This window comes from Delphinapterus leucas, chromosome 11 (genome assembly GCF_059928025.1).
Source record: "Delphinapterus leucas isolate spDelLeu-1000000601 "Yukka" chromosome 11, BTC_Dleu_Yukka2, whole genome shotgun sequence".
In the NCBI taxonomy this organism is placed as follows: Eukaryota; Metazoa; Chordata; class Mammalia; order Artiodactyla; family Monodontidae; genus Delphinapterus; species Delphinapterus leucas.
The window spans coordinates 43871807-43897120 of NC_143139.1; the positions used below are offsets into that span (position 1 = coordinate 43871807).

Below are 25314 nucleotides of genomic sequence, written 5' to 3' on the forward strand. Positions count from 1 at the left end.
GCCCCCAGACCAGTAAGAGCACCTTCCCGGGGTCCCCGATCCCGACCACCAAGTTCTCCAGAAGACAATACTCCAATTCTCTGGGAAGTGGAAGAAACCAAGCCGGAGTAGGGGGGCGCTGGGACACCAGTAGGGGTTTTGAAAGCTTCTGGTTGTTGAGCCAGCGCCTAAGTATTCAGAGACCTTTCCCCAAACTTCTTGTGGTTCCCCCAACACCGTTCCCTGCTATGGAAGGGGGTCTCTGTTCCCAGCCTAGAGCCGTAGGCAAACTGGGTCCCCCCACACACACGGAAAAGAGTTGGAGGGTCCCGCCCCGTGATGTCACCCCCCCCACCCTGTCCCCTTCCTCCACCCCCACCCCCACCCCGCCCCCAAGCTGGTTGCTTTTAGCTCACGGGGCTTGGGCTACGACTTGCAAGAGTTTAGGGGGCAACGAACAGAGTGGCCCTACGGGTACCCACGCCCGACAGCCGCCTGAACGCCTAGGACTCCAGGCAGGGATGCAGCTGGGGGTCTAGGGAAGCACATCTACCCCCTCCTCTCCTCAGCCCTGACAGGGTGGTGAGTAGTTAACACCCCCTCCCAAACCTCTCCTTGTTTAGAGTCCCCAGACTTCCAAGCGGATTGGGGAGAGAAACCCCAGGGATTGCCCAAGCCAACTCTCCTGCTTGTTAAGACCTTGATGTCCAAAAGAAGACAGCTGAAGGGAAGTGCCTGCACCCACCCTACCCCACTCCCATAGTGCCTCCACTGCCAGCCCCTCCTTGGTGTTCTCCTTTCAGGAACTGAGATCATATCCCACTGGCAGCCCTGGCACCCCAGGGGAAAGGGGGAGGTAGGAAAAGTCCCACCAGTGTCCTGAGGGGAGGAGCAAAATACTACCAGGATGTGAGATGTTGTCTGTGGGCAAGATGCCTGCTTAGTCCGTGGGGGATCGTGGGAGTTGGACTGTGGCTGAACGCCCCTTCCCCCAATAACTCCTCCACCTGAAGCCAAGGCTTCAAAACCCTGATAAAGTGTGGCTTTCTGTCTCTACTTGATTTCTTGTCTTAAACTCTTGGTGTCTGATTTTTCCCCCTCTTCCTTCTCTTGGGTTGGAGCAGTTGTCGGGAGACCCCCACCATGATTCATTCTCTCCCCTTCCTTCTCCTTCTCCCCCCTCTATTAAGTCCATTCTTCCCAGTCCAGTGTGATAATTTTGAGTCCCAGCTGCAGATGGGGCAAGCTTTCTTTTCGGCTGGAACAAGCTGCTGAGTCTTTAGCCTCCAGTCTCACTAGTACCCCTGGGCCCCTCCCTCCACAGACCGAGGACTTCCTACTGCTCCCACCCCACCCTGAAAAGCCAGGGGACAAAGACTCATTACCTTTATAAGATTTGAAGTTCTACTTAATGTCCTTGTTTCAGAGGGTGATAAAGAGACAGCTGGCTCGCCTTAACCCGGTCCTGTAGGTTTCTTCAGTTACCCCAGCAGGGCTAAGCTCCGTCCTGAAATTGGCCTTTCTTTAAAAGAAATAGAGGTACAGAGTCCTCAAGATTCATGGGCACCTGAGTTCCTGCCCCCTACCCCCTTGCAGGTTTCCCAGCCCCCTCAAGACATTCATGGATGGATGAGAGGAGCTGACACTGACCTCCCTCTCTGTGACCACCTTCTCTTCGGCCATGGAGGAAGCCTTGCTGCCCCTGGCCATGACCTCTGACCCCAGGCCCTTTAATCAACAACTCCCAGAGCCTCCAGACCCAAGATGTGTCTTGGAACCCCAGGACAGTCCTGAATTGGCACCCGCCCTGGTGTGTGCCCTTTGCTGCTGCTTTGGAATCATCTACTGCTGCTTCGGTGAGGGCAGGGCCAGGGCTCTGGGGGGCAGCTGCCCAAGACCGTCACCCTCAAGGATGACGCCAGCTTTCTCCTCTGCTCCTGAGCCACCTCTCCTCCTCTGTCGGGGGATGCCTACCTTCAGTGTGGCTGATCTGCTCTTGCCAGCTCTTTTTCATCCCCCATGCCCACACCCTCCAGCTGTGAGCCTTGGCAACTATCATTTGTCCTCCCTTTGCCTCCTACCTCAGGATTCCATTCCCAAATTACCCTCTATGCTTAAGGCTTCTTCACCTTTCCCCAATAATCTGAACCAGCCTGTGCCGATTTCTTCCCGTCTACCATCCCTGGAAGGACGAAACCTTGTTTCTGTACTTATTCCCCTCAATGCATCCGTCTTACCGTCTTAGCTGCTGATTTGCTCTCCCATCCCCTCTCAGTTCCTGAAAAGTCTCTACCCTCCCTAGATGATCCCTTTCTGCCCTTTGCCTTGAGGTCCCTGTGTGTGCTGCTCCTGCCTTCTGCTCCTCTGGTCAGCCATTCCTCTCCCTCCTGATTCATCAGAGCCATCCCTGGAGACCTCTTTCTGCCTCTCAGTGCCTCCTGCCTCCCTTCCCAGGCTACCGCTGCTTCAAGGCAGTGATGTTTCTCTCCGGCCTGCTATCAGGAGCCCTGGTGATCTTCCTGCTGTGCCACAAGGAGCGTGTGCTAGAGACACAGCTGAGCCTGGAGGTGAGCGCGGGCATTGCGCTAGGCATCGGACTCCTCTGCGGCCTAGTCACCATGCTGGTTCGCAGTGTCGGTCTCTTCCTGACTGGTCTCCTGCTAGGCCTAACCCTGGGCGCCGGGGTCCTGCTGGGCACTGAGCCCATCTACCAACCACCTTCAGCCTGGGTGCCGGCCGGGGGGCTGGTGGGGCTGGCACTGCTGGGAGCCCTGCTCACACTTCGGTGGCCACGTCCATTCACAGTTCTGGGCACAGCCCTGCTGGGTGCTGCGGTGCTGGTGGCCTGTGCTGACTACTTCCTGGAGGGGCTGGCACTGGGCAGTCGGCTGGGCCAGCGCTTGCAGGCACTTCCAGCCTTGCCTCCTCTCTGCTGGTATAGCTGGGTCTTGCTGGGGACCTGGCCAGCCCTGGGGGCCCTTGGGGCCCTGGCCCAGTGGAAGCTCATGGATGAGGAACGTGGAGGCCACACCAATGGTGAGTTACTGCCATGGTACAGAAAGCAGCCAACCTGTGCCTTCTCTTGTCCCCGGTTCCCAGACTTGAGGAGGGGAAGGGGGAAAATCCACTTGAGGCAAAAGGCAGAGGTGTCTAAGGTGAATGGGGCAGGGCTTTGAAGACAGAGTTGGAGGAGCCAAAGTTCTGGGTAAGAATGAGAAGAGTCATTGTCGGGGGAGGGGGGTGCAGGGAAGAGTTACTGGGGACTGATATGGAAGAAAAGGAAGGTGTCAGGGAAGTCCAGAAGGAAAGGGTAGGAGGATTACAAAGAAAACTTTCTTTAGAATAACTGGAGGGGGAATGAGATTTGAGAGAGACGTAACAGGGACACTGAATGGGTTTCTCTAGAGTATGAGTGTATTTGGGGGTGGGTTTCAGAGTCTAAAGAGGCCTCCCTGAGTCTGTATTGCCCCCTCCCAAGCAGTGGTCTTGAGCCACCAGCGAAGGCATCTCCAACTCCTTCGGATCCGTCAGCAAGAGGCTAAGTGGCACCGGACCTCCCCTGGGGTGGGGCTCTGTGAGGGCAGCTACCGGCGCCCGCTCCACCCCAGCGCCCGGAGCCCTGCTGACAGTCTGGCTCCAGTGAGTGGAGGGGTAGGGGGTGCTCAGGGGCATGGGAGAGAGGGCACATGGGGATGCTCAGGGTGGAGGGGGGCTCTGACCCAGGCCCTTTCTTCTGCCCTCTCTGCCCTGTGCCCCTCCAGAGCTATCTCCAGAGCCTTCGAGAGCGCCAGCTGAGACCAGGCACCCAGGCCACAGCTCCCCACACTGTCCTGGACCTGGATTCTGACTGTGGTTCCACTGTACCCCTCACCACACCTTCTGGTTCCACCCGGACCTGAGCCTAAACCTCCACTGATGCCCTCACCCCTAGCAAGGGCCTGGGAACACTAGGTGGGCAGGGCCTGGGCCCACAGGATCCAACACAAACTTCCCCACCTCTTGGGGATGGAATCTGTGCTCCAACCCAGAGCAGCCCTGTAGGGATATGTTTTAGGTATAGATAGAGAAGAATCTTGTAGGGAAGGGAGACGAATGGAAATATGAGTACCTACCTCTGTCCAATAATAGAGGTGCCCTGGTCCCTAAAGTAACTGACTCCCTAATTCCCTCCAAACCAAACCAAGGAGGACCGTTACCCAAATAGCCTTCTATATACCCGCCTCAGTTTGCCTCACAATGGTAAAATAAGGGGTTTTGTTTTTGTAGGACCTAGAGAAAATCAGGAAGCCTCCTAAAGCACTTGATAGCTTTTTGATGGGGAGAAGGGCAACAGAGGAGCTCAAGGGTCCCTAATCCCCAGGTCCCTCATTAGGGGGCAGTTGGGTTCCTGGTTAGCCTTCCCCTCTGGACCCCATAGGCTCAAGCCCCCTTCTCCTACCTCAGTTGGGGGTACTGTCCTCCATGGTGCTTCCCTTTCCCTTCTTCTTAATGTGGGGAAGACCACAGGGCAGTGCCTGGCTCAGCACCCACCTTCCCCCAAAGCTGGCTTCTTGCTCCAAGGAGAGAGCATTGGCCCACATGCCAGAGTCTTGCCCTTTTGCCCAAAGGAGCCTGGTCTTCAGGGCTGCGTGGAAGACAAGTGCCTTCTCTGCCTCTCATCATAGGTGACACTAATCTCCTTAACCAGAACATTGTCCCAGCCACTAACCCATTCTAACTCTCCACTACCCCTGATTCTCCTGCCCAAAGTCTGTACCCTGGTTCCCCAGACAACATGAAGGAAGATATGTCCCTGCCCCGGGGAAGCAGGGTTATGATGGGAGGGAGGAAGAACACGGGAGCATGTGAATAAAATGGCATTGAACATTGAATCAGGGAGTCCAGCCTCTACTGTTGCTGCTCTTTTCTTTCTTTGCACCCCAGAACAAAGGGTTAGCCATACTGACAAGTCCTCTGTCCCTTAAAGATCTGATGAGGGTACCTTTATCAGACTGGGCTACCGTAGGAGCTGCACACACACAGCCAGAGGAAGAGTTGTTCACTGCTCTCTCATGAACGTGAAGTTAACCTTTATTAAGCGCAAATGCTCCAGGCACTTCACATGTAGTATTTCATTTAATGCAACAACCCTGCAGGATTGGTATTAACCTTATTTTGCAGACGGGAAATCCAAGGCTTAACGAGGTTAATTAACTTGCCCAAAGTCGTAAGCAAGTAAATGTGATTCTCAAGAATTACAAAGCCGTTGCTCATTTTACTGGCTATGCTGTTTTCTTGCACTTTATCTAGGAAGAACAGGACCCAGGCTTTCCCAGTTGTGGCCTCCTGTCAGCTAAAGGCCTAATGGCTGCCTTTCCTCTACCAATGTCCTCCAGAGAGTAGATGGGGAAGAAATGGATGGAGTTGGGGGCTGAGTTAGAGAGTCACTGCCCAGGAGGGAAAGAATACAGGGGAGTGGTGGCTGGAGCTGGGACATTTAGAGGCGTGAGGTCCATGGTTCATGCTCGTGCTGCAGCAGACGTTTGATTGAGGTCTTAGATCTCTGGGAGGGTGACATTGCCAAGGAATAAAAGGGTGGTGGAGGCTGTGACTGAGGGGGTAATGTCCAAGATCGTATCTCTGGCTGAGTGGTCAGTGTTCAAAGTGATATCTATGGCCAAGGAAGTGGTATCCAAGGTTGTTCCTGTGGCTGAGGAAGTGGTGTCCCCATCTGATGGGGTGGTGTCTGGGGTCTGGGGACGACAGTGCATCCAGTTGTGGGCGATATCTCTGGGATAGCCTTTCTCTACTCGAAGCTGCCGATTGAGGCGCCAGTACTGTTTTCCCTTAAAGAAGTAGACGCGGCCATCCCGCCAACTCATGGCACCTGAGGGCTGGTCTGGCACTCCTGTGAACAACCCCTTGGTTGGTTTGGGGTAGCGGCTGAAATCAGTTTGGGCCAGCTCGTCCCACTGCCAGTAACCGGAACCCTAGGTGTGGGGCAGACAGGGAGAAAAGGAGGATGAGAAGAGAGCTTAGGGACCCCCCAGAGGTCTACCCTCAGCCCGCAGCAGCTGCAGAAGAACTCCCTTCAAGAGCAAGTCTGCTTCTCCGTGTGAGGTAGCCCGCCCCTCCTAAGAAGGGATTTGCCCTTGCTCTGAACTTTATACCTTAAAGAGGAACACCTTTTTGTTGAGAGGCCAATAGAGAGCAGCATCCAGGTTGGGTTCTACCCTATTCAGCTTCTTAGGGAAGCCAGGAGACATCTTGAAATTAACGTAGCGCCACACCTTGTCTCCTGAGGAGCATGTAAGGAAAGAACAAGACACCTCTGTCGCCAGGTGATAGCTTTCAGTTCCTCCATTCCACCGTCTCAGAAACTTCTCATCCCTCCCTCCTTTTATGGATTCTCTGATTATAGGCCCTCCTCAGGTAACACACTGTAAACTAGTCCCCTCACCCTTAAAGAAGTGAATCCATTGCGTCCGAGGAGAGTAGACGGCAGCATCCAGGTTTCCTGGGAGCCCCTCCCAAAGGGCAGACACTTGGAACAAGGGACCCAGCCCTGAATCTGTCACGGTCCACACGTAGTTTCCCTTGAAAGCGTAGGTCTTCCCTCGGGGCCCTGAGAGCATAAGCATGTCAACAAGTCAAAAAGACAGGGGTCGGGCTTCCCTGGTGGCACAGTGGTTGAGAGTCCACCTGCCGATGCAGGGTACGCGGGTTCGTGCCCCGGTCCGGGAGGATCCCACATGCCACGGAGTGGCTGGGCCCGTGAGCCATGGCCGCTGAGCCTGCGCATCCGGAGCCTGTGCTCCGCAGCGGGAGAGGCCACAGCAGTGAGAGGCCCGCGTAACGCAAAAAAAAAAAAAGACAGAGGTCAAATAAAGACTTGTGGGTATCTCAGGCAGGCTAATCACTTGCTGTCCTCTCACAGGCTGATTCCTCAAAAATTCATTCAACTTTAATTCAGAGAGAAGATTAAGGGCAGAGAAGGAGGACCCAGCGTTCAGCCTCTCCTTTATTGTTCACAGCAAATCAGCCCTGGCCCAACAAAACAAAACAAAAGCCCTGCAGGTAGCTGCTCCCCCTTGGGGACCTCCCCTCCTACCCCAGGTGGCTTCCAAGTTGTACTTCCATGTGGGTATAACACCCTCTCTAATAGACATTCCAGTTAAGACTGTTTTCTCCATCCTGCTGTATTTCCAGATGTTTTTAGTGGCCCTCATAGGGTGGCAGCAGAGGTAAATTCCAGCCTGGCCCACGTTTAATTTGGTTCTGAATCCTCCCTCCCCATACCACATGCCTCCTTCCATGGCCACCAACCCCTGTCTGGTGGTAAACTGCCATTGCTCATGCCGAGGTCCAATGTCACTCCCATCTCAAGGTCAGCAGGCCACCCCACTGCCTGCCTACAGCCTAGAGGAGAAGGGTCTTACCCAGCATCATGGCGTCCAGTTCACCACTGCAGGGGTCTGGCATGGGACTGGGTTCTGTGGGCACTTGGGGTACAGTGGGGAGCTCCGTCTCTTCTTCCTCATCCTCTGTCTCTGGGCTTTTCTTGCCTGCAAGGTAACATAATCCTGCTCAGGGAGAGAAGGCACTGGCCTCCCCACCCTTCTACTGTAAGTTCAGCTCAGAGGTCCCATAGAGAGGAAAAGGGAAACCTAGAGAGCTTTCCCTGGTGGGAGGAAAGATCATATTGATATCATCAGGAGACATGTTTTTAGTTTTGAGAGGCACTAGAAAGGGAGAAGGGGGTTTGCTGGAATGTTCATTCTTCATCCCCTAGAACAGGTATGAGGGGAGAGAGCTCTGGCAGAAAGATTAGACCTGGAAGTGTCAGAAAAACAGCTCTTGGAAGTTCCCTAGTGGCCTAGTGGTTAGGATTCTGGGCTTCCACTGCAGCGGCCTCGTGGCCTGGGTTCAATCCCTGGTTGCGGAACTGAGATCCCACAAGCCATGCGGCAAGGCCAAAAAAAAAAGGAAAGAAAAACAGCTCCTGAAAATGAAGAAGGCCAAGTAACTGGGCAGGAGGAAGAGAAAGAAGCCAAGCCATTTCCCTCCATGAAGATTAGACCTGTCTCTTCATGCCTGAAGAGATACTGGTCAGACTGACCTTCATGATCCCTAGGGGAAAGGACTGACCATAGAGAGCCTGGATCCCAGCCACATCATCTGGGTGCAGCTTGAAGTGGGGCCGGTAGCCAGCATAGACAGGGGCCATGAGGGCCTGGGTGTATCGGGAGTGCCCAAGCCCCAGGGCATGGCCCAGTTCGTGGGCTGCAATGATGCGCAGGTTCACCCCCCGGTAGGTCTCCTCGGTCCAGAGCTCATCTTCATCAAAGTGCACACTGCCCAGCTCTGGGATGTCGGCATGGGCCAGGACCTGCCCTGGACAAAGGCAAAGGAAGGAGGTCAGAGTCTCCTAGGGTGGAGCATCCCCTGCATGTTATAAACTCCAATTACTCCATTCCCTTAAAATTCCCCCATGTATATTCACTGTCTCTTGGATACCTCTCCCTCCGTTCAGATTCCGCTGTCATCACTCCGTTCTCTCAGGGATGCCCATCACTCTGTCCCTTTACCTCCCAGCCACTCTGTCATCTCTGGCCCTGTCCTCTCTGAGGTATGCCTTGAGCAGAGGAACTTAAACCAACAAAGAAGGCATAAGCTTCAAAGAAGAGGCTTGGTAAGGCCCCAGGGAGGTGACATGCTGCTCCCCAAGGGAATATTAGAAGGTGGTTAGAGAGTGTAGGGTGCAGTTGAGCATGGGGGTGGCCTGACATTAAGGTTCCAGAGTCACTGACTCAAGGGGACAGAGGTCTGTGAAGTGAGAGTTGAGAGCTGGTGCCTACCAGGCCCATCAAAGGTACTGGAGCAGTATGGGCTTTGGCGGCCATGGAAGGAGAGGCGGATATCAGCCCAGCCAGCCTTCACCTCCCGGAAGGTCAAGGGAGCCACATTGCTCCAGTACTGGAAGGCTTGAAGCAGGGCTGCCCGGGCTGTGTAGGATGGGAGGGTGGAGGGCAGGTTCAAGATGCGGAAGGTCAGGTGCTTCTTTCTCCAGCGGCCTGGTTAATTGGACCAGAAAATAGGTTAGAAGCACAGATACTTTTGCCAGCTCCGAAGAGTTCCCCTGAGTCTGGGCACTCACTTAGCAAAGCTGTGAAACAACCCCTCCAGGCAAGTGATGATCAGTTAGTAACCAGGTGGCCATCCATTCAACACTGAGCTCATCCAGGCTGTCCCAGTGCCACCTGTGCTCCACAGCCATGCCAACCCCTCCTCTCCCTCCCTTTCCCAGGCTCAGCCCTCACCCAGCAGCAGGTATTTAAAGGTCTTCTGGTTGAAGGGGTCCTCCAGACCACAACGGGGCTGCCTCATACGGGCCCTCGTGGCGTCATCTAGCTGACCTGAGACTGGCAGCTCAGAGGCTTCCTGAAAAGCTCTAGAAAGAGGGAGAGGGATGGGTCCAGCAGGGAAGGGGCATCTGGAATGACTGAGAACCGGGGATAGCTCTTTGGCCCCCTGCTGCCCAAGGTGGTGGCTGAGAATGGCCCAAAAGCCCTGAAGCTGATGGGATCACTCCAGGATCCAGTCCTCATAATTGGGACTTCCTCTTCTGTTCTGCGTAAAGGCAATACTCCAGCTTCACCTCCTGTGTTCATGCTCTTATTTGGGTAAAGTGCCATCTGGCGTTGCCTTCTTCCTCTACTGCAATGTCTAACCTCCTTCTGATCTAGGTAAGTGTCCTGCCTCCCGCTCTGGAAACTCTCCCACCACTGCTCCCACCTGAGGACCTGTCCTCCCTTTGCTTTCTCCCCTCCTGGCTGGACCCGTCCCTCCCAGCCCAGCCTGCTCTGGGGCAATTTCATCCATCAGGCACCGCAGGCACTGTGACTTTTCAAGGGCCTGGGAACACATCTGAGAGCGGAAAGAAAAATGACCCATTAGATCCAAAATATGAAAACTTCAAAATAGAAGTAAATAAATCCCATATTAAATGTCTACGAAAGGCAACATCATGTCAACAACTCAGCTCCAACTCAACTCACAGTTTTACATATAAATTATACTGCATGTGGAATGTGACCAAATAATAGTATTTTGGATATAACATGGCATGGAGCCTCCAAAGAAGTGCTTAGGGCCTAGGAAGATCCAATGACTGTGCCCTCATCTTTGAATCCCCATCTCACCCCAGGCCCCACCACCCATTCCCTAGATCCCCAACGTGGACCTGGGTTAAGCAGAGGTGGGCCTGGGGACTGAAAGGGTTTAGAAGAGAGAAAGGAGACCTTGTGACCTTGACCCTGAAGGCATGCACCTTATGACCTCTCACCTCAGAGCTTCTATGATATCTTCTGGCCTGAAGTCATCAGGTCCTTCTAGAGGCTTCTGTAGGTACCCGTATTGCAACAAGTAATCCTATGATGAGGGTAGGGGTCAGCAGAATAAAAGGAGGTTAGTCTCTGGGTGAAGCTCTAAGTGACCTAACAGCCCATAAGGACAGGAGGGGACAGACGTGGAAGGACTAAAGGAGAGGCACGTTAGGGGAGGAAAAAGGGGAAGGAGTGGAGATGGGTAGGGGTGGATCATGGAATAGAGGAAGGAAGGGAAAGGAAGGCAGTTGTAGGTCAGAAGGGAGGCTTGAATGGGACCATGGAGCAGTTCCTCCATCCCTCCCCCAGCCTGGGTCTGACCTTCCCAGGGCACTCACCACTGCTGCCTCCTTCTCTCCAGGCCCCAGGGCCCAGCACGAGACTGTCATGGGGAGTAGGAAGCCCAGCCACAGCCGCTGCCAGTTCATGGTCCCACCAGGCAAGAGCTCCAGAGGCTGTTTGTGCCCTCTGCCCTCAGATTTCTGGGAGCCTGGGGGAGCAGGGCTAGGTGGGGGTCTCTTCCCTTCAGTTCTTTTCACTCTCTAGTCTCTGGTCCTCTTCATAAAATTTCAGAGGAGGGCAATTGGGGGAAGCGTCAGTAGGAGGTGACTCAGCCCAGAGATGTGTTGCAATTCACCATTAACCTCTACCCTGCCAGAGAGCAGAAGTCAAGAAGAGCCTCCAACCCTATCCCCCAGGGTCCTCTGCTGGAGACCGAAAGACTTTCCATATTGTACTGGGGGTGGGTATCCTGGCAGGATCAGAGGCAGAATATCTGCAAAGACTAGGGAGAGGGACCATGGCCATCCTCTGAAGCTGGACATTCCTGTGCCCCAGTGACCCTTGGGTAGCAAACCCCTCGTCTGCAACCTTCATGTCTCCCTGACTGCTCTAGGATAGGAAAAATAATAATAAAACTAAGAGGTAGGAAGCAAGTTGCTTAGGTGCTTGGGTTTCAGGTGAAGGAATGAAGGATGAGATCTCAGTTTCTTTGCATCCAAGACCAAGTTGGGAATTCAGATGCTCTTGAAACCTACTTGTGTCTGCTTTAATAAAAAGTCATCATTTCAAGCATTTAATGTACCTGGAATGTGTGGGTTGCAGGGAGGGATAACAAGGGTACAAGGAAATAAAGGGCCAGAGCCTGCCTGCAGGGACATTACAGATAGGGTGAGACCAACACAAGCATCTGAAATGAGGGGAACCAGGGTGCCAGGCAGGGGGTGCCCCATCCTGAGGACCATGGGGCTGTGGGAAGGCTCGCAGAGGAGGCAGGCTTTGAGCTGGGCTGTGAAGGCTGGCTATGAGTTGGATGGAGTAAAAGAGTCCTGAGGAACAGGGACAGTGCAGGTCTTGAGCAAAAGTGCAGAGGGGAAAAAAGCCAGCTGTGCCCAGTGAGAGGTTCTGAGGCTGTGCTACGTCCCTACCCCAGGCTAGGTCAGCACTTCGGGTGCTGCTTAATACGTCTGTCAAAGGAATGACCAGGCTGGGAGAGTGGCTGGGAGCCAGAGTTTAGAGACGGTCTTGAATACTATGTAAGAAAGAAAAGAAAAACCTTACGGTTAAAGAACTACTTTGTGTTAGGTGATTCATATATTATCTCATTTAATTCTCACTATCCTCCTATGAGGGAGGAATTATTCTGACCTTTTTTTTAAATTTTATTTATTTATTTATGGCTGCGTTGGGTCTTCGTTGCTGCACATGGGCTTTCTCTAGTTGTGGTGAGTGGGGGCTACTCTGTTGCAGTGCATGGGCTTCTCATTGTGGTGGCTTCTCTTGTTGTGGAGCACGGGCTTCAGTAGTTGTGGCACGTGGGCTCAGTAGTTGTGGCTCGGGGGCTCTAGAGCGCAGGCTCAGTAGTTGTGGCGCACGGGCTTAGTTGCTGCGCGGCACGTGGGATCTTCCCGGACCAGGGCTTGAACCCGTGTCCCCTGCATTGGCAGGCAGAGTCTTAACCACTGCACCACCAGGGCAGTCCCTCTGGCCATTTTTTTTAAGAGAGGAAATGGAGATTCAGAGAGGGAAACTTGACTAAGGACATGGAACTCCTAACTGGCCTGGCATATATTCAAATCCCTCTGCCACCTCCTAACCCGCACTCTTTCCATGCACCACGCTGACTCTTAGAGCTTTGCTCTCTAAGTGGTTAGGAGCCACTGAAGTTTCCACCATCACCTGTGCATCACCCAACACTTACATACCATTCAAATGCGCAGGGAAGTAGGGATAGGAATGGGGGAAGGGGTTACTGAACTCATGTTTTCAGTGGGACCCCAGTTCTGAGCCCTTCCCCACATCCCAGGCTGCAAGGCTGGCAGGCCACAGGGGAACCCTTCACACCCCAGGATGGAGGCGGGGGATCCTCCTGACTCATATCGTTGCCCTCCATGATGCTGGTCCTCTTGACCCACTCAGCACGCAACTGAGTAATAATCAAGTGACTAAGTCCCAAATGGCCAGTGACAGGCAAGCAAGGACATAGCCTCTGACCGATGAGTAACAGAGGCCGTGACTGAGGCCATGATCAAGGCTGCTGCCCCCAGGAAATGAGGGAGCTTGGGAACCAGCTCCATTCAGCCCCCTGCAGGGCTCTTCTCAGCCCTGCCCTTCTCTTCCTCTTTCCACCCCTCCATCCCTCAATCCCTCTTCTTTTGAGAAGAGGACATGGGCCAATTGAAAATTATATATATTTTTTCTGATTAAAGTCTTCTCTATTTTTTTTCTTTTTAAAAAATTTTTATTTTATTTACTTTTGGCTGTGTTGGGTCCTCGTGGCTGCACGCGGGCTTTCTCTAGTTGTGGCGAGCAGGGGCTACCCTTTGTTGTGGTGCACGGGCTTCTCATTGTGGTGGCTTCTCTTGTTGTGGAGCACGGGCTCTAGGTGCGCAGGCTCAGTAGTTGTGGCTTGCAGGTTCTAGAGCACAGGCTCAGTAGTTGTGGCGCACGGGCTTAGTTGCTCCGCGGCATGTGGGATCCTCCTGGACCAGGGATCGAACCTGTGTCCCCTGCATTGTCAGGCAGATTCTTATCCACTGCACCACCAGGGAAGCCTTCTATTTCTTTTTTTTCTGAATAAGATATCCATTGCTCATTATAGTGAATTTGGAAAATACCAAAATAAGCAAGGAAGAGAATGAAAACCACCAGTAAATTCTACCCAGAAGAAAACCACTAGTAATATTTTGATGCATTTACTTGGAACTGTCAGTGGCTCAGAGTTCAGCCCCAGCTCTGCCAGCCCAGCCCCAGCCCCTGGATGGAGACTGTGCGTGGGATGAGACAGAAAGTGAAAGGAAGGAGTGAGCATAGTGGGGGGGGGGGGGACAGGAGCTGAGAAGGGTGTGGGGAAAGGGAAAGGAGTAAAGTAAGATGAATGTGATAGCAGATTACTCCCTCCCCTTGGGCACCTCATATAGCAACAACAACAACAACAACAAGCGGGGGTGGGGGAAGAATGCTTAGGAGTGTATGTTAGTACGTTAGTGAGAGAGATAATGGTTATTATAAAAGGTAAAGGGTGGGCACTCACGCTGGCCTCAGAGCCACATTCTAGACACTAAGGGGCCAGGGAAAGAACAGAGTGAAACAGTAAAATTTGCCAAATAGTTTATCTCATTTAAATCTCGACAACAGCCCTGTGGGCTGGTATTATCACCTATGGAAAAGGAGACTGAGTCTCTAACAGGTTACTTTGGGTCACACAGCTAGGAAGAAGCAGCAGAGCCTCAGGCCCAAGCTATGATCTTCGCAGTCTCCCAAGAGTTTCCACAGGCCCCCAAACAAACCCCTCAGAGCCAGGAACTGCAAGCTGGGCATGTGTGCAAGACTGCGTGACTAACAGTTCCCATAACGGCATAATGACCTCCATTTCCGCCAGTCCCCACCCCCTGAGCCGAGCTGACCCAGCTATTTTTCCCTCTGAATTTGTCATCTCTCACTGGGGGACATGTGTGAATGTGTGCGAAGGGTTAGGACATGCGGTCTGCCTGCCCCAGAGAACTTGAGTCTGAGAGAAAGAACTCCTGGGTTCTTTGGCGGGCTTGCTCCCATCCTGCAAACTGCTTTCCCTCTCTGCCCACAGATTGTGGGAGAAGAGTTTGTATAGAAATATTTTTAATTAAAATATTTTAAACTGTAGCGGCAGGAAGTAGGTAAGATTCTGAGAGTATTTTCTCATGTTCAGGAGCTATGGGGCTGTGGGTGAAGGGCAAAGGTTGGCAGAGGTCTCTAAGCCCAGGAGAAGCCAATCTCCGAATCATCACCCACCCCCCTCTGACAGCATCCTCACCCTAACGGGGTGACCTGGAAGGCTGGACATTCTGGTATATAAAGAGCAAGTCTGGGGTCTGAAACTGGAAACTGGAGGTGAGAAAAACGTAGGGTGTAACCAAGTTAGGGCTGGCCTAGATACTGCTCTTGATCTAGAGAAACGTGGGAGAAATATAGTGTCAGCCTCTGGCCTGTTTTCCCCTCAGAGCCCTCGGGGGGTCAGGAGAGAGGGCAGTTTGCCTGGCTGAATGGGATTGAGTTCTCGCCAAGCTGTTATCTTGGAAACCTCTGTTTTTAAGAGGACCCCTCCCCCAACAAACACACACACTTCTTTAATTAGTTATGAGTTCCTAGAAGCCAGATGGGAAGCGATGGCCAGGATTGTGCACAGCTGGATCTGGTTACTAACCGGGAAGTGGGAGGGGCTTGGGGATGGCTCAGGCCTGGGCCAGCATATTCTGTTCCCAGGATACCCCAAACTTCCTCAACCCCCATTACAAACACTTTCTGGCATTCCCTCCCACCCGCACAGGCACTGGCCTAAACTGGCTCGGTTGAGAGGACATCAGACCCAAATCCCTGAGCTCTTTGGTTCCTGTCAAGTGTTGGGGAGACCAAGGTCTGCTCCCCTTCTCCAATCCACATACAAAGGTGTTATCCCACAGGACTCCCCTGGAGATGCTGGAGGCTTCTGCTGGTGGTCCCATTACCCAGCACAGTGCCAAAGGGCTGCATGAGAGGATAAAATCTAGCATCTGAAATAAGGAAGGGAGTAGAGGAATGAGTGTAAGTGTTCTTTCAGCATCTGGGATGATAAGGAAACGATGGTAACACAAAGGATTTTTCCTCCTTCTGGGAATGGCGGCCTTTTCCTTAACAAAACCCAAACTGATCTTTATTGATTTTCCCAAGCGAAGTGGGATGTTGGGGAGCAATTTGGCCTTCTGCCCTCACTCTGTGACCCCGGGTCTGCCGTAATGTTTGGGGACTGCCGTGGGCCTGGAAAATCCACATTGGCTCCCTTTGGTGTTGGCAAAAGTGTTTGATAGGGGGTTAGCCAGGGAAGGAGTTCAACACTGACTTCCCCTTTTGAAGAAGGTAGTAACTAGATGTGGGACGGAGACCTTGGGAAAGACACAAGTTTCCCTGTTTTCTGTCAGGGCAGCAACTGCGGAGGAGAGGGATGTTGGGGCGAGAAGGCTGCCCTTGACCTGGGTGGAGGGAGTATGTAGGGAGACGGTTCTCTTCTGCATCCTGTTTTGCCCCTAACTTACTTCAGAAAAATAGTGGGTGTTCACCAGTGTAGTTTTGTTTTTGCTTTGTAGTGAGCTCATTAGTTTGACCACAGGGGAAGCACTGACAGATTACAAGTATATCCTGCACAGAGCGAGGACAAAAGAGCTCAAGGACTTGAAAGTGACAGAGACACCATATTCCAGCCTGAGCTGGAGCTGCTTTGGCATAGGGAGCGCCACTCCTCAGCTGTGAAGGAAGTTTCTGAAAAGGGAAATAGGAAAAGATAGCTGAGGAAGAAGACCGTTGATCCTAAGGAAGACTGTATTCTCAGATTTTTTTTTCATACAGAAGCTATTCCTACGAATGTGTGCTTGCCTGTTACCCAGTTTTGTAAGACCCCTAGTGTGTGTGTGTGTGTGTGCACGTGTGTGTTATCACAGGAGCGATGCTTCTATGTTATAAAAAATTGGGATGATACGTAACTACTTTCAAAAAGGAAGCCAGATTTTGATGGGATGGAAGCACACTGGGAGGAAAAATCAGAGAGATCTTTGAAAACCAAAAGCTGGAACAGGTGGAAAACTATCCAGTTGATCGCTGGCCACAAAGTAAGGCTGGCCACTGACCAGAGTAGCCATGGTGATCAATAAGATCAGAAAGAACTAGTTGGCAAGAGGCCAACGTGAGGCCAATTGTGGTGGCCAGTGGCAAAAAGAGTGTAAAAGAGAAGCAAGAGAAAAGGGCAATCAGGTTGGGGAGCTGAAGAAGCGCATGAAACCAAACCCACCTTAGATTAAGGTCATGTATTGAAGGCAAATTGAAAGTTGCTTTTCTGACTAGACAAATATAAGGAATGAGTATTCAGCTGTCGTTCATTGCTTTACTTATTGACTCTGTCAGCGCTTTTTAAACTTTTCTGCCAATTGACACATACACACTACTATATATAAAATAAAGAACTAATAAGGATCTACTGTATAGCACAGGGAACTCTACTCAATACTCTGTAATGGCCTATATGGGAAAAGAATCTAAAAAAGAGTGGATATATATATGTATAACAGGTTCACTTTGTTGTATACCTGAAACTAACACAACATTGTAAATCAACTATACCCCAATAAAAATTTAAAAAATAGGGGCTTCCCTGGTGGTGCAGTGGCTAAGAATCCGCCTGCCAGTGCAGGGCACACGGGTTCGAGCCCTGGTCCAGGAAGATCCCATATGCCGAGAAGCAACTAAGCCCATGCGCCACAACCACTGAGCCTGCGCTCTAGAGCCTACAAGCAACAACTACTGAGCCCACGTGCCACAACTACTGAAGCCAGAGTGCCTAGAGCCTGTGCCCCACAACAAGAAAAGCCACAGCAATGAGAAGCCTGCGCACTGCAGCGAAGAGTAGCCCCCGCTCGTCGCAACTAGAGAAAGCCCACGAGCATCAACAAAGACCCAATGCAGCCAAAAAAAAAAAATTAAAAAAATAAAGTATATCATAAACCCCGGGAAAAAAAACCTTTTCTGCCAAAATTCCCAGATAGATCATGAAAATGAATATGTAGAGGATAGAGGTGTATGTACATAACTGTGGTGGTTACTTCCTCAGGGTATTTGTCCATCTCACAATGATTACCCCTTCTCTGTCCCCCTTCCACAGGGTCAAATGGGTGACTTCCAGCAGCCATGTTTATGCCATGTAAAACTAAATATAGAATTCTATGTCAATATGTTTCTTTTTTTTCCTTTGAGTACTTTAAACTGTCTGCTGATCTCCATAGTTTCTGTTGAGAAACCCATGGTAATTCAAATCATTGGTCCTGGACTTCCCTGGTGGTGCAGTGGTTAAGAATCTGCCTACCAATGCAGGTGACACGGGTTCAAGCTCTGGTCCGGGAAGATCCCACCTGCCGCGGAGCAACTAAGCCTGTGTGCCACAACTACTGAGCCTGTGCTGAAGAGACCGCAAGACACAACTACTGAAGCCCACGCACCTAGAGCCCCGTGCTCTGCAACACGAGAAGGTACCGCAATGAGAAACACGTGCACCGTAACAAAGAGTAGCCCCCGCTCACCGCATCTGGAAAAAGCCCACGCGCAGCAGCAAAGACCCAACGCAGCCAAAAAGAAAAAAAAAAAGAAAAGAAATCATTGGTCCTCTATATAGTAACGTGTCATTTTTCTCAAACTGCTTTCAAGATTGCCTCTAATTTTTGGTTTTCAACAGTTTGACTGTGACGTGCTTAAATGTGGTTCGCTGCAGTGCGCGGGCTTCTCAATGTAGTGGCTTCTCGCAGAGCACGGGCTCTGGGCACGCGGGCTTCAGTAGTCGTGGCACATGGGCTCAGTAATTGTGGCTCGCTGGCTCTAGAGCGCAGGCTCAGTAGTTGTGGCGCAATGGCTTAGTTGCTCTGCGGCATGTGGGATCGATCTTCCGGGAGCAGGGCTCAAGCCCGTGTCCCGTGCATTGGCAGGAGGATTCTTAACCACTGTGCCGCCAGGGAAGTCCCTGAGCTTCTTTTTTTATTTTATTTATTTTTTTAATTAATTAGTTAATTTATTTTTGGTTTTGTTGGGTCTTTGTTGCTGCGGGCTTTCTCTAGTTGCAACGAGAGGGGGCTACTCTTCATTGCGGTGCGCAGGCTTCTCATTGCAGTGGCTTCTCTTGTTGCTGAGCATGGGCTCTAGGTGTGCAGGCTTGCTTCAGTAGTTGTGGCTTGCAGGCTCCAGAGCACAGGATCAGTAGCTGTGGCACACGGGCTTAGTTGCTCCGCGGCATGTGGGATCTTCCGGGACAAGGGCCCGAACCTGTGTCCCCTGCATTGGCAGGCGGATTCTGCGCCACCAGGGACGTCCTATTTATTTTTTAAAATATTTATTTATTTTGGCTGCACCAGCTCTTACTTGCAGCATGCGAGATCTTTTAGTTGCAGCATGAGAACTCTTAGTTGCGGCATGCATGCAGGATCTAGTTCCCCAACCAGGGATCAAACCCGGGCCCCCTGCATAGGAAGCACGGAGTCTTACCTACTGGACCACCGGGGAAGTCCCACTTATTTATTTTATGCAAAGTAATATGTACCTCTTAATCTCCTATCCATATCTTGCCCCTCCCTTCTTTCCTCTCCCCACTTGTAACCACTAGTTAGTTCTCTATATCTGTGAGTCTGTTTCTTTTTTGCTATATTCACTAGTTTTATTTTTTTAGATTCCACATGTAAGTGATATATTTGTCTTTCTTGGTCTGATTTATTTCACTTAGCATAATACCCTCCAAGTCCATCTATGTTGTTGCAAATGGCAAAATTTCTTTTTATGGCTGAGTAGTATTCCATTGTGTGTGTGTGTATACATATATATGCACATCTTCTTTATCCATTCATCTGTTGATGGACCCTTAGGTTGCTTCCACATCTTTTTTTTTTTTTTTTTTTTTTGCGGTACGTGGGCCTCTCACTGTTGTGGCCTCTCCCGTTGCGGAGCACAGGCTCCGGACGTGTAGGCTCAGCGGCCATGGCTCACGGGCCTAGCCGCTCTGCGGCACGTGGGATCTTCCCGGACCGGGGCACGAACCCATGTGCCCTGCATCGGCAGGCGGACTCTCAACCACTGCGCCACCAGGGAAGCCCTGCTTCCACATCTTGGCTATGGCAAATAGTGCTGCTATGAACATTGGGGTGTATATATATATACCTAAGCATGGAATTGCTGGGTAGCATGGTAGTTCTATTTTTAGTTTTTTGAGGAATCTCCATAATGTTTTCCGCTGTGGCTGACCAATTTACATTTCCACTAACCGTTGCTGAGCTTCTTCGATCTGAAAATGTATGTCTTTCACCAAATTTGGGAAGTGTTCAGCCATTATTTCTTCACAGAGTTTTCTACCCCATTCTCTCTTTCCTCTCCTGTGACTCCAATTAAATAAATGTATATTAGATTTCTGATATTATAGGTTTCTGAAGTTCTGTTCACATTTTTCAGTGTTTTCTTTTTCTCTGTATTCTTCACACTGGACCATTTCTCTTGAACTACCTTCAAGTTCACTGAATGTTTCCTATCTCCAAACTGCTATTAAGTCCATTCAGTGATTTTTAAATTTCAAATACTGTATTTTTCAGTTCTAGAATTTTCATTTGGTACTTTTTTATAGTTTCTAGTCTTCTGCTATTTTCTATTTTCCACTTATTATGAGCATATTTTTCTTTACTTCATTCAGAATTGTTATAATAGCTCCTTTAAAGTCCTTGCCTGATAGTTCTGATGAGTTATTGTATCAGTCCAGGTCCAACCAGGAAAGAGAAACCACATAGCAATTTAAACAAGAAAAGTTCAACATGCTAATGGGACTTCCCTGGAGGTCCAGTGGTTAAGGCTTCTTGCTCCCAATCCAGGGGGCCTGGGTTCGATCCCTGGTCAAGGAACTAGATCCCGCAGGCCGCAACTGAAAGATCCCACATGCTGCAACGAAGATCCCGCACTCAGCAACAAAGATCCCACATACCGCAACTAAGACCTGGAGCAGCCAAATAGATTAATTAATTAATTTTTAAAAACTATGCTATAGTGGTGATCACTTTCTAACATACAGAACTATGGAAACTATTTTGTGCACCTGGAACTAACATAGTGCTGTAGTTCAGTTATACTTCAATTTAAAGAGAAATGAATTAGGGGAGTTCCCTGGTGGCGTAGTGGTTAGAATTCCACGCTTTCACTGCCGTGGCCCAGGTTCAATCCCTGGTCGGGGAACTAAAATCCTGCAAGCTGCGCAGTGAAGCAAAAAAAAAAAAAAAAAAAGAATTAAACTATAAACATTGACAGGTAGTGGATCATAACAGAGGTAGGCAAGGCCACCAATTAAAGAAACAGAATAGTTCCCAGGCAAGACAGAAAAAAGAAAGAAAAAGAAGAAGGAAAAAGAAAGGAAGAAAGAAAGAAAGGAAAAAGAGGAAAGAAAAAGTAGGCCCATCGAAAGGAGTTTTGTTAGTCATGGAGGCATTAAAAAGCAGTCACAGGGGCTTCCCTGGTGGCGCATTGGTTAAGAATCCGCCTGCCAATTCAGGGGACACGGGTTCAAGCCCTGGTCTGGGTAGATCCCACATGCCGCAGAGCAACTAAGCCCGTGCCCCACAACTACTGAGCTGGTGCTCTACAGCCCATGAGCCACAACTACTGAGCCCGTGTGCCACAACTACTGAAGCCCGCGAGCCTAGAGCCCGTACTCTGCAACAAGAGAAGCCACCACAACAAGAAGCCCGCGCACTGCAACAAAGAGTAGCCCCCGCTCGCCGCAGCTAGAGAAAGCCTGCATGCCACAACGAAAGGCCAACGCAGCCAAAATTTTTTTTAATTTTTAAAAAATTATTTAAAAAATAGCAGTCACAGAAGCAGACACTGGCAATGGCCATCCAAGAACTGTATTGAGAAAATGAATCTTGGCAATAGACTTGAGTATTCAGGCCATTTGACAAGGCCATTCCTACTGTGAAAGTAAATGCACCACATAGTGTAGTCTGATGCCTTCAGTCTTTCTAGTAGTATAATTTACTTTTCAAATCCCAATTTCCATCCTGCAGTAGGTTGGAAAATGTGCCTCCCGAAAAAGACACCCATCTCTGAATCCCTGGAACTTATTACCTTATACGGCAAAAAAAAAGTGGGGGAGGACTTTGCAGATGTGATTAAATTAAGCATTTTGAGAAGAGGAGATTATTTTGGATTATCTGAGTGGGCACTAAATGCAATCAGATGTATCCTTACAAAACAGAGAGAAAGGGAGATTTCACATACAAATAAGAGAAGACAGTGCGAAGACAGAGGCAGAGACTGGAGGGATGCTGTCACAAGCTAGGGAATGCTGGCGACCACCAGAAGCTGGAAAAGGCCAGGAATAGAATCTCCCTTACAGCCTCTGAGGGGAGTGCTCCTTTGCTGCACCTTGCTTTTGATCCAGTGACACTGATTTTGAACTTCTGGGATCCAGAACTGTGAGAGCATAAGTTTTCGCTGTTTTAAGTCACCATGTTTGTGGCAATTTGTTACAGCAGTCATGGGAAACATGCATGTTCACCAAGAGACCTTCTGAATATAATTTGGTGAACCAAATCAGGAGCAATGTTTGTGGGAAGGTAGAGGGCTGGTTGTGCTGACCCAAGTATTCTGTTTCTCATGGCAGATGTAGTATGTGTAAATTGGTAAATTGACACTATAGTTTATATATTCTGGTTTATGCAAGTCTTGTGAGCTTGACTAATATGAGTCTGACCCCAAGATCTCCTCTCTGTGCTGACAAAACCAGATGTCTGACCCTGTGGGGTTATTTGCAAGATCCTGGCCATGGTAAACACACCAAGAAAATTAATACCATCTTGTTGAGGTCTTTTGAGAGGCATATATCTGGTCTCTCCTGGTTATTCCATGATCTTACCATCAGTTCTCTACTTCAAAACTTCATTAATAATAACTTTATCGTGGGACTGACAGTTTAAAAAGCCTTCATATTCCTTATCTCATTTAATTCTCATAATAACAATGTTGCAGACTAGGTTTTATCATTATTCTTTTTTTTTTTTTTTTTTGCGGTACGCGGGCCTCTCACTGCTGTGGCCTCTCCCGCCGCGGAGCACAGGCTCTGGCTCACGGCCCACGGGCCCAGCCGCTCTGCGGCATGCGATCCTCCCAGACCGGGGCACGAACCTGCACCCCCTGCATCGGCAGGCGGACTCCCAACCACTGCGCCACCAGGGAAGCCCTATCATTATTCTTATTTTTATAGTGGAGCAAAGTAACATTCAGATCAACTAAGTTTTGCCCATGGCAAGTGGAACTGAGATTTGAACCCAGGTCTTCTAGGTCTGAACCCTAGTGACTAGAGTCATTCAACAAACAAACATCTATATTGTGTTTCATTATGCACTAGGTACCAAGAACCAGGAATTCAGATACGAATAAAACTAGCCCTGTTTCTACTGCCATGAGGGGCTTCCAATCTAGCAGGAATAAGTATGTAAAAAATGCAAAAATGTTTATACCAAGGGCAGAAACAAGTGGACCAGAAATCACTGTACCTTACGTTGCACATTAGGAACTATAATTCACTGAATCTGTGTTTGTATTTGAGTGTTTTAGCATTGTTACAGCCTGCACATTATTATCTGGGACATTATTGCTAGATAAAATATTGTTTGTACAATCCAATTAAAACAAGCTTGCCACCCAAGGAGAGGAACTCTAAGCAGAGGGATTTACATTAAACAAAAACACACTTGGAACTAATTCTATGTCTGTCTACGTTAACTGCTTGCTGAATATATAAGTAGTTTATAAAGTGTTGTTCTTCCCAATAATTTCATGTTTCTAAATTAGGTTAAATAATCCATTCAAATATCATTAACCTTAGAAATACCTGAACTCAGGAAGACCCAACCCTTTCTCTAGATCAGTTCTCCATAGTGGCTGTATCAATTTACATTCCCACCAACAGTGCAAGAGGGTTCCCTTTTCTCCACACCCTCTCCAGCATTTGTTGTCTGTAGATTTTCTGATGATGCCCATTCTAACCGGTGTGAGGTGATACTTCACTGTAGTTTTGTTAGGAACCAGGCCACACAGCTGGAGGTGAGCGGTGAGCTAGTGAGCGAAGCTTCATCTGTCGCTCCCATCGTTCGCATTACCACCTGAACCATCCTCCAACCCCTGCCATCCGTGGAAAAACTGTCTTCCACAAAACCGGTCCCTGGTGCCAAAAAGGCTGGGGACCAATATTCCTGATTTAGGTAGTGCCTGGTAGGGTAGTCTCATGTGTGCTGAGCAGGAGAGGTAAACCAGACTCTTAAATTACTTTAATACATGGGCCTATTTGATAAGTACCATGATAAACATACAAGAGGCTATAGAATTTGGAGATGGAAACAACCATTTTCAGTTGGAAGATTCTGAGAACAGTTAACAGATGAATAACTTCTCAGCTGATCTCTGAAGGATGGATAAAACATTTTAAAATAAACTTCAGGGACTTCCCTGGTGCTCCAGGGGTAAAGAATCAGCCATCCAATGCAGGGGACACGGGTTTGATCCCTGGTGGGGGAACTGAGATCCTACGTGCCGAGGGGCAACTAAGCCAGTGCGCCACAACTACTGGGCTCGTGCGCCTCAAAGAGAGAGCCCGCTTGCCGCGAACTACAGAGCCCTCACGCTCTGGACCCCACGCGCCACAACTACAGAACCCACATGCCCTGGAGCCCCCCCAGCCAAAGCTAGAGTGAGAAAACCCGCACACCACAACTAGAGAGAAGCCCACGAGCCACAACTAGAAAGAAGCCTGTGCACCATAGTGAAGAGCCTGCTCCACAACGAAAGATCCCACATACCTCATGAAGATCCCCTGTGCCGCAACTAAGACCTGACACAGCTATAAATAAATAAATAATAAAACAAACTTCAATTTTTAGTTTATTAAAAATGCATATTTACTGTAATAAATTTAGAACATAAAAATTACATAAAAGAAAAGAAAAATCATCTATAATCCCACTGCCCAGAAATAACCACCACTAACATTTTGCAGTATCTCCTCTTAGTCTTTCCATGTAATCAATTGTTCTTCTTAAAAAGAACATAGTTGTTTTTTTAAATTTCTCTATGGCAGTCTGTTATACATCATAGTATATTTCATCAATGGCTTGTTCGGGGACATTAAAATTGTACTCTTGGGAATTCTCTGGTGGTCCAGTGGTTAGGACTCCACACTTTCACTGCTGAGGGCCCAGGTTCAAGCCCTGGTTGGAGAATTAAGATCCCACAAGCCATGTGGTACGGCCAAAAAACAATTGTATTCTTTATTTTTGTGTTATTTTTTCTCATTTTGTTTTTGTAAAAACACTGTTAACAAAACATCCTTGTGACTAAATCTCTACATACCTCCTTGTATTTTCCTTAGGACAATTTCTTGCAAGAATAATTTCTCTGTCCAAAAAAAAAAATCATTTTTAGGCCTCTCATTAACATTTTTTAAATTTGTTGTAAAATATACACATTTTAATCATTTTATAAGTAAAAATGCAGTGGCATTAAGTACATTTACAACACTGTGTAACTATCACCACTATCTATTTCCAGAACTTTTTCATCAACTCAAGCAAAAACTCTCTACCCGTAAAACAGTAACTCCTCATTCCACTTCTCCCAGCCCCTGTTAATCTCTACTCTACCTATTATCTCTATGAATTTTCCTATTATAGGTACCTCATTTAAGTGGAATCATATAATATTTGTCCTTTTTTGTGTCTGGCTTCTTTCACTTGCGTGATGTTACCGAGATTCATCCATTTTTGGCATATGTCAGAATTTTATTCATTTTATGGCTGAATAACATTCCATTATATGTATATATCACATTTTCTTTATTCATTTATCTGCTGATGGAAACTTGGGCTTTTCCTGATTTTTGGCTATAGGCCTTTAATATTTT

The 25314-nt window shown here is 49.3% G+C and overlaps 2 protein-coding genes across 2 annotated transcripts; one reads left to right on the forward strand and one right to left on the reverse strand.

The window, feature by feature from the left end:
* The first annotated feature begins 383 nt into the window (after nt 1-383).
* LOC111173902 (transmembrane protein 198-like) lies at nt 384-5231 on the forward strand. Its single transcript, XM_022571919.2, has 5 exons — nt 384-561; nt 1576-1835; nt 2434-3015; nt 3461-3618; nt 3741-5231. Exons 2-5 carry the CDS (start codon nt 1661-1663, stop codon nt 3876-3878), a joined length of 1053 nt encoding a protein of 350 aa, XP_022427627.1. The 5' UTR covers nt 384-561; nt 1576-1660; the 3' UTR covers nt 3879-5231.
* On the reverse strand, nt 5029-10954 carry MMP19 (matrix metallopeptidase 19). The gene is made up of 9 exons (XM_022571915.3): nt 10682-10954; nt 10304-10389; nt 9279-9409; nt 8817-9032; nt 8107-8352; nt 7398-7523; nt 6419-6583; nt 6129-6256; nt 5029-5948 (listed from the first exon to the last, which is right to left on the reverse strand). The coding sequence occupies exons 1-9, from the start codon at nt 10769-10771 to the stop codon at nt 5514-5516; spliced, it is 1623 nt and encodes a 540-aa protein (XP_022427623.1). The 5' UTR covers nt 10772-10954; the 3' UTR covers nt 5029-5513.
* Between the last annotated feature and the right edge of the window lie 14360 nt (nt 10955-25314).